The 8,065-nt window shown below is 50.4% G+C and overlaps 1 protein-coding gene across 1 annotated transcript in view; it reads right to left on the bottom strand.

The window, feature by feature from the left end:
- Positions 1-3,818: 3,818 nt before the first annotated feature.
- The window catches only part of DCAF4 (DDB1 and CUL4 associated factor 4), a 34,699-nt gene continuing 30,452 nt past the window's right edge, over positions 3,819-8,065 (bottom strand). The window contains exons 15-17 of the mRNA XM_011949620.1: positions 7,683-7,856; positions 6,901-7,015; positions 3,819-4,837 (exon numbers count right to left, since the gene is read on the bottom strand). Coding sequence (XP_011805010.1) covers positions 4,644-4,837; positions 6,901-7,015; positions 7,683-7,856 — 483 coding nt within the window. The 3' untranslated portion in view covers positions 3,819-4,643. The remainder of the gene's footprint in view (positions 4,838-6,900; positions 7,016-7,682; positions 7,857-8,065) is intronic.

Raw genomic sequence — 8,065 nt, forward strand, 5'->3', positions numbered from 1 at the left:
GACCAACATGGCGAAACCCCATCGCCGCTAAAAATACAAAAAAATTAGGTGGGCTTGGTAGCAGGCACCTGTAATCCCAGCTACTAGGGAGGCTGAGGCAGGAGAATTGTTTGAACTCTGGGAGGCGGAGGTTGCAGTGAGCTGAAATCACACCACTGTACTCCAGGCTGGACTAAGAGTGAGACTCTATCTATATATAAAGTGCGCGTGTGTGTGTGTGTGTGTGTGTGTGTTTTGTAAAGATAGGGTTTCTGCATGTTGCCCAGGCTGATTTCAAGTGATCCACCTGCCTGAGCTCAAGCAATCTTCCCGTCTCGGCCTCACTTCAGCCTCCCAAAGTACTGGGATTACAGGCATTAACCACAAAGCTTGGCTTTTGCTCTGTTCTTTGATGGAACAATAGCCAGCTCTGACCTGGGGCTCTGCTGATAGCTGGGGGAGTGCTTTATTGAGGTTGAGTAGTGTGGCTCCTCCTTATCCCACTGGCAGGGGAGAACTGAAGCCTCTCCTTTCAAACCTGGCACTCGTTGGTATGGAGTGCAAGGGCGTAGGCCTGAGAAGCCCTTTCTCCCCTCATCGCCTTTCCAGGGGCAAGAGAAGCCAAGAATAGAGCTGGCTCCTTTCTCCAATCTCAGGGAAGAAACAGCACACTTGGAGACACAAACTTTTTTCGTGCAAAGTAACATTGAGAGTTCATCTAAACATCTGTCTTAGAAATTCAGGTTGAGGACTATGAAGGGAAGAGATGCTGTTAGAACAGAGGGAGGTGGGTGACCGCTCCAAAGACAGATGTGCTCCGGCAGAGAGCTGGGGTGTTCCCGTGGTAGTCAAACCTTCCACTGAACCCACTGACCGGTTTCAGACCAGCACTGCAGTGGTCATGCCCAGTCACCTGCTGGAGAGGATGCCCTTGGGGGCGAGGAGAGAGGCCTGAGCCTGCATTCAGTCCACCTCTTGGCTTCCCCATTCCCCTGGGTGTGGTATGGGATGCCAACCAGGCGTAGTCATGCATTCCCCATGCCTGCAGCCGAACATGCAATCCTCAAATGTCCCGAGCCTCTGGGTTGAAAAGCCAAGGGCTGGTAAGGTTGAGGGACAGGCTTCCTAGAAATAAAACCCCGGAACAGGAATAACTGCAGGAAGACTGTGAATGGTTTGTGCTGGGACAGGAGGGGTCAGAAATTCTGGGCTTGGCAGAGCTGGGCTTTCTCTCACGAGAAATGAGAATAATGTCACCCTTGTCTCTAACCCATGTGGAAGAAATGGATGAGCTCAAAATCAATTGGACCAAATGTACAAAGGATCCTGTGACTAGAGGAGTGGCCCAGGATGGTAGAGTGGGGCTGGGAGGAGGGTTTACCCTATTAGAAAAATCTCTCAACTCTTTCCCACTGTTGTTAATCTGGGCCCGGAAAATGAGCAGGACACAGCAGTGAGGGAAACAGGGGCTTCAGAGTTGGGAAGAGTGGAATCTTAATCCCAGCTCAGCCCTTCTTGCCAAACCACTTTAACTCAAGAAACTTGTTTCCCAAACTGTGCTGTGGGGTTAATGTGAGGGTGAGAAGCGCCTTACAAATGGCTCATGTCTGTAATGCCAGCACTTTGGGAGGCTGAGGCCAGAGGATCACTTGAGCCTAGGAGTTCAAGACCAGCCTGGGAAACACAGGGAGACTCCATCTCTACAAAAAGTAAAAAATTAACTGAGTGTGGTGGTGCACACCTGTGGGCCCAACTGCTCAGAAGGCTGAGGTGGGAGGATTGCTCAAGCCCAGGAGGTCAAGACTGCAGTGAGTAGTAACTGTGCTACTGCAATTCATGCAGTCCAGCTTGGGCGACAGAGTGAGACCATGTCTCAAAAAATAGAGGGCGGGGGGGCTGACATACAGTGGGTGCTTATCAGCTAATATCAGGGAGCACTGTGGCACCATCTGCTTGTGTATGTGAAGAAAAGCCGGAAGGATGCAGTCCCTGGGCCTCTTCCCCTCAACCAGGCTTCGCTATGGCCTAGGAACCATGATGAGGCTGGAAATGGAGGCAGCACTTGCCTGTCCCTGCCCAACTTCTCCTGTTGAGGTATCTCTGTCCTTTCCTGAAGATGTGGATGTAATCTACTATCCAGCCATCCCTTCCTGTACCACCATGATCCTGAAAGTGGGGAAGAGAATACAGAAGACTGCCAGCCACCCACAGTGCTGAGAGGGCACAGTACAAACTGCCCTGGGGTTTGCTGGTGGGAGAGGGAAGAGATCACAGCCTTAGGTAACTCAGGCGGACAGATTCAATATATTTAAGAACCGAGCCAGGTGCGGTGGCTTAAGCCTGCAATCCCAGCACTTTGGGAGGCTGAGACAGGTGGATCACCTGAGGTCAGGAGTTTGAGACCAGCGTGACCAACATGGAGAAACCCCGTCTCTACTAAAAATACAAAAAAAGTAGCTGGGCATGGTGGTACATGCCTGTAATCCCAGCTACTCAGGAAGGCTGAGGCAGGAGAGTCACTTGAACCCGGGAGGCAGAGGGTGCAGTGAGCTGAGATGGCGCCACTGCACTCCAGCCTGGGCAACGAGAGCAAAACTCCGTCTCAAAACAAAAAAAAAACCAAAAAACAAAAAACAAAGTAGGCTGGGCACAGTGGCTCACACCTATAATCCCAGCACTTTAGGAGGCTGAGGCAAGAGGGCCACTTGAACCCAGAAGTTTCAGACTAGCCTAGGTAACATGGCCAGACCCATCTCTACAAAAAAAATCAAAAAATTAACCGCCAGGCGTGGTGACACACGCTTGTAGTCCCAGTTACTCAGGAGGCTGAGACTGCAGGATCGCTTGAGCCCAGCGGTTTGAGGCTGCAGTGAGCTGTGACCGTGCCACTGCACTTCCAGCCTGGGTGACACAGAATGGGACTCTTGTCTCAAAAAAGAAAATTAAAAAGCTTTTTCCAAATGTGTACACCACATTATTTCCAAGCCTTTAAACCCTCAGGTTCTTCCTTTTTCCCTCCCCAGACTATGGTTCCTTCTGTCGTAAAATTACATGAGTTGATTCCGGGTGTGATGGCTTATGCCTGTAGTCCAGCACTTTGGGAGGCCGAGATGGGCAGATCACTTGAGCTCAAGAGTTCAAGACCAGCCTGGGCAACACTGTGAAACCCTGTCTCTGTAGTCCCAGCTACTCAAGACGCTGAAGTGGGAGGATCCCTTGAATACAGAAGGTGGTGGTTACAGTAAGCCAAAATCGTGCCACCGCATTCCAGCCAGGGTGACAGAATAAGACCCTGTCTCAAAAAAAATTTTTTTTGGTTCTCTATAGAATACGTTGTATTAGTCAGGGTACTGGCAGGAAATGGATGGAACATTCAAGTGGCTGAGAGTCTACCTAGTGAGGCATCCTGGGCCAGCAGCAGTGAGGTGCGATGACCAGCTGTAGGTCTGAAGGGACAAATGGTGAGTTGTTGGAACCCGGCTCTCTCTGAGCACTTTCCAATAGAAGTGGTGGGTTTTAGTTACAGCCACCCATAGCCCAGCCAGAAGGGAGCCGGGGAACCAGCGATCCCACCTTCCTCTTCTCTTGCCCTCTGTGTTCTGCTGCTGCTTCCCACGGGCTGAACTTACCTGGCTGCTGGGAGCCAGGGAACCCTGACCTAGTCCAGAGGTGAGTCTCTTGGGCATGCACAGAGCAGGGTGGAGATGGAGAGATGATGAGGGCAGAGTGGGTCTGGAGGGGCCCAGGGAAGCTCTCCAGGAAGGCTATGAAAGCTGGTCCCAGCAGCCCAAGCTTCATGATCTCCTGAGTCATTCACAGAAGCGCATGTCACACCATGGTTCTTTTCTTGGTTTATTGTTTGGTAGAAAAACAGGCTGTTTAACACTGAATAAACATCTCACAAACCTTCGCTCCTAGACTACAAAAAGTCAAAACCAATTCACTCTGATGCCAGGCCCTTGAATCTGACATTCAAGTCACTGTAATAGAAACCAGAGCTGCTGTACCTTACATTCTGGAAGGTGCTTCAACAAAGGCATGTTAAGGACTGTTTAAAACTCCTAGCATGTAAGAAGATCCATCTTTCCTTCCAATGCCTTTGGATAATAAAAGGAGAATCCCAGAGATCTGCTGTTGAGTTTGAGAAGGCCAAGTTTAAGGATTCCAAACTCCAGCCTTCAATATTTCTGCAGAGACTTAGAGAAGTAACCTCCCTGTCCTCTCCCGCTGGCTTCCCCAAGTACAGATGCAGGTCTTCCTGCGACCCAGGCACCGAGGGCTCAAACCATCTCACCGTCTCATCGCTGGGCTTCTCCAATGGGCTCTTGGTGGAAGAAGCTTTTAGTTTTTGCCAATCTTCAGTCCTTAGAAAAGTCTTTATTTGTTAAGAAAAGGTAGGGAGGGTTAAGTAAGTTCTAAGAATTCAGTAAGAAAAGGAAATAGGTACCTTTTATGAAAAGGACTTCCAAGCTCTGAGCCAGCAATTTAACTCAAATAACTTTCCTGAGTGTCTCCACACAGAACGTTCAGCACTTTTCTCCTAGCAGCCAGAGGATGGGATCTGTGCACACTGTCACTTCAAACGCCCTCATCAGATGCAGTAAAAAGTTACACTTTCCTTCCGTAAGTCAAATCCACATAGCTCTGGGCTGTACCCTGCAGAATTAGCTGTAGGAGTAACAGTAAAGGTCCTGCCCGACAGCCATGAGCAGCCCCGGCGCACCCCGGGAGCCCCCCAGCCGCGACGAGAAGGCCACACTGGGAATGTCGGCCTTGGAGGCAGGGTACGGGGAGGGTATGGTTCTGAGTAGGTGGGCATCGTGGAGGCTCCAGATTCTCGTGTAGCAGTCCTGGCCCACTAGGAAAGAGGAAAGACACATGGCAGGCTAGTGAGAGAATGCAAAGGAAAACTCACCTACATGTGGACATGGCTTCTCAAGATTCCCCAGGGCTGTGATTTCATGTGAGCCAAAACACAAACTCATTAACAGACAGCATTTCTACGGATAACGCAAGTCGCCCTGTTGTGCTAGAACAATGACAAGATGCCCTGGTTGGCTGTGTGATGCCACGAGTGGCTTGGAGGTATCCTGGCTGATGTCTGGGGATTCTGCTGCTCTTGATGTCACAGAATGTTCAAGTGTGAGCGCAGCCCACCTGGTCTAGGTGACATGCAACTGATTTCTCCCAATTTTTAGGGACAAGGTCTTGTTCTGTCGCCCAGGCTGGGGTGCAGTGGTGCAATCTGGGCTCACTGCACCCTTGAACTCCTGAGTTACCTCAGCTTCCTGAGTTAACTGGGACTACAGGTGTGTGCCACCATGCCTAATTTTTTTTTTTTTTTGAGATAGGGTCTTGCTATGTTGCCCCGGCTGGTCCTAAACTCCCAGACTCAAGCTTCCTAAGTGCTAGTAATTATAGCTACCACGCCTGGCCTGATTTTTTTATGATACAGTAAAAGTCTGTCAAGGTCATTACATCCTGGGGATGGACTAGGTTGACAACTCTCCCCACAGCTCTTTCTGGTTTAATGCTTCAGTTCCTAAGACCAGTTTCAGTCTTCAGGGCTCCAGTTCTGAGGACTGTGACACACAACAGCATGGGTTACAGCAGCCCAGAAACATGATATATACTACTGGAGAACTTCAGCAGAAGAGGACAGGCCTTGGGAAGTCATGGATTTCACATTTGTGATTCTGATCACTTGTGTGACTCTGAGACCAGAAGTGCTACCTTGGCTGAAGCTGAATCCCGGCTGCAGTTTATTACTGCAGCTGGCGACCACCTGCATCTGCCTTTCAGCAAGGCTGAGCTCTCTCTATCATCCAGCTCACAGGAGCTCTTCTGTGATAAAAATAGGTGAAAAATCGATTCAAAAAGGAAGCGAAGTCCTGGTGTTGATGAGAATAGTAAATAAGTCTAAGAACGTTCTAACAAAGTGATGCTTCCTAGCCACAGAAATGTCCCATGGGGAATCAGCCCTTTCCATAGGAATACCAGTAGAGGTGGTTCATGAAGACTGAGAACACATTCTGCAGTGTCAGGGCCACTATTTCAGTGTGAAAGCACTGAGCCTGCTGTGGCCACTATCATCTGTAATCAACTGGTAACTCCCTTCCCAGGGGCTCAGTGGCCAGACAGCGTTCCTAATCTGCAGATTGTGGAGCCACAGGGATGGTAGTAAACGGCCCATGAATCTTTTTTATTTATTTATTTATTTTGAGAAGGAGTCTCGCTCTGTCACCAGGCTGGAGTACAGTGGCGCAATCTTGGCTCACTGTAACCTCCGACTTCCTGGTCCAAGCAATTCTCCTGCTTCCCCGAGTAGCTGGGATTACAGGCAGGTGCCACCATGCCCAGTTAGTTTTTGTATTTTAGTAGTAACGGGTTTCACCATGCTGGCCAGGATGGTCTCAATCTCGTGGCCTCGTGATCCGCCCTCCTTGGCCTCCCACAGTGTTGGGATTACGGGCGTGAGCTACCGTGCCGGGCTGGGGCCAATAATCTTTACAATGACCATAACTTCTTTTCTCAGCATCCGCTGGTGGAAATGTGAGGAGAGACAACAAGGAGCCCACGTTTTTGGGTAAGATAGCTGCGTGGTGGGATTATGCTGGCCTGATGAAATCCACGCAAACTCCAAACCCAGGCTCCCCAGCACCTCCCCACCTGCCTGTTTCTGAAGTGATGTTTGCCCACTGACATGGGATGAGGCTGTCCACCTAGTGGACGTTTATTTACACTGCTGATTACTAATATATCCAATTCTACTTCCCTCCTAGTCTCCCCACCCAACTGTCCACACTCCCCTCGATTCAGTCCTGTTTTGGGGTAACTTTTCCCTCCACTGCTGAAGTTGCTGGGATTGCCCTGAGAGACAGTATTTGATGGGGTGGAACTTCCCCTTCCTTCCTCAAGTACCTGCCACCAGGATTCCTTCTTCCTCGTGCACATGCAGGGGCAGGTAGGCATACTCATTCACGTGGCCTTCGTACTGCCTTATGCACTTAGTGGTCCTTAGGTCCCACAGCTTGATCTGTGGAAAGAAGCACCAGGAGCCATCAGAGGGGCCAGGAGGTACCATGGTGGTCCCCAAGTGTGAAGCCAGGAAGGCAAGGTGGTCTCCAGTGGCCCGTGCAGGTCATGAAGATCTCCATCTCGAATTCCTGAGCCTTGGTGTCCATCAAAAGCATGTAACCAGGTCGGGCGTGGTGGCTCACGTCTGTAATCCCAGCACTTTGGGAGGTCAAGATGGGCAGATCATGAGGTCAGGAGTTCGAGATCAGCCTGACCAACATGGTGAAACTCCGTCTCTACTAAAAATACAAAAATTATCCGGATGCCTGCAATCTCAGCTACTCAGGAGGCTGAGGCAGGAGAATCGCTTGAACCTGAGAGATGGAGGTTGCAGTGAGCCGAGATTGCACCATTGCACTCCAGCCTGGGCAACACAGCAAGATTTCGTCGCAAAAAAAAAAAAGAAAGGTACATAACCAGAGAATCCTTTTCACTTTTGTTCACATCAGATTAGGCTCGTATGGGCAACAAAGCAGTCCCCATGCAGGGCCAACAAATCACTTGGTCTTCAGTGAACTTCCCCTGCCTGGGCTCTCGGTATGAGGACCTCTTCAGCAGAACCCTTTCCCCTGGCAGGTCTCTGGGCCACGAGACCCTGTGGCCTGAGAAAGTTCATGATCCCCTACCTTTCCAGCCATGTCTGATGCCATCAGGTATTGCTCATCTTGGAGGATCCGCACAGAGGTCACTGCTGAGTCATGAAACAGGTGGGTGGCCTTCCACCCCTTGCCTTGATTTCCACAACGCAGATCAATAGCAAAGATTTCCCCAGAGCGGCAGCCATTAAACAGCAGAGGAACCTGTGGAAAGAGGGCCTGCTCGGTCCTGGCTACCATGACCTCCCTCTGAGGCTGGGCAGGGCAGGTCCTCCTGCTATAACCCCTCTTCCAGCCTCTGGGTCGGATGGTGTGATGAGACACGTGCTGGTCAGGGTTTGGGTGTCAATGGAGTTGGAAGGGAGGATGATTCCTTGTTAGTGGCCAGAAGAACCAGACCCCACGTGTCCTCC

This window comes from Colobus angolensis, unplaced genomic scaffold, assembly GCF_000951035.1.
Source record: "Colobus angolensis palliatus isolate OR3802 unplaced genomic scaffold, Cang.pa_1.0 Scaffold3, whole genome shotgun sequence".
Lineage (NCBI taxonomy): Eukaryota > Metazoa > Chordata > Mammalia > Primates > Cercopithecidae > Colobus > Colobus angolensis.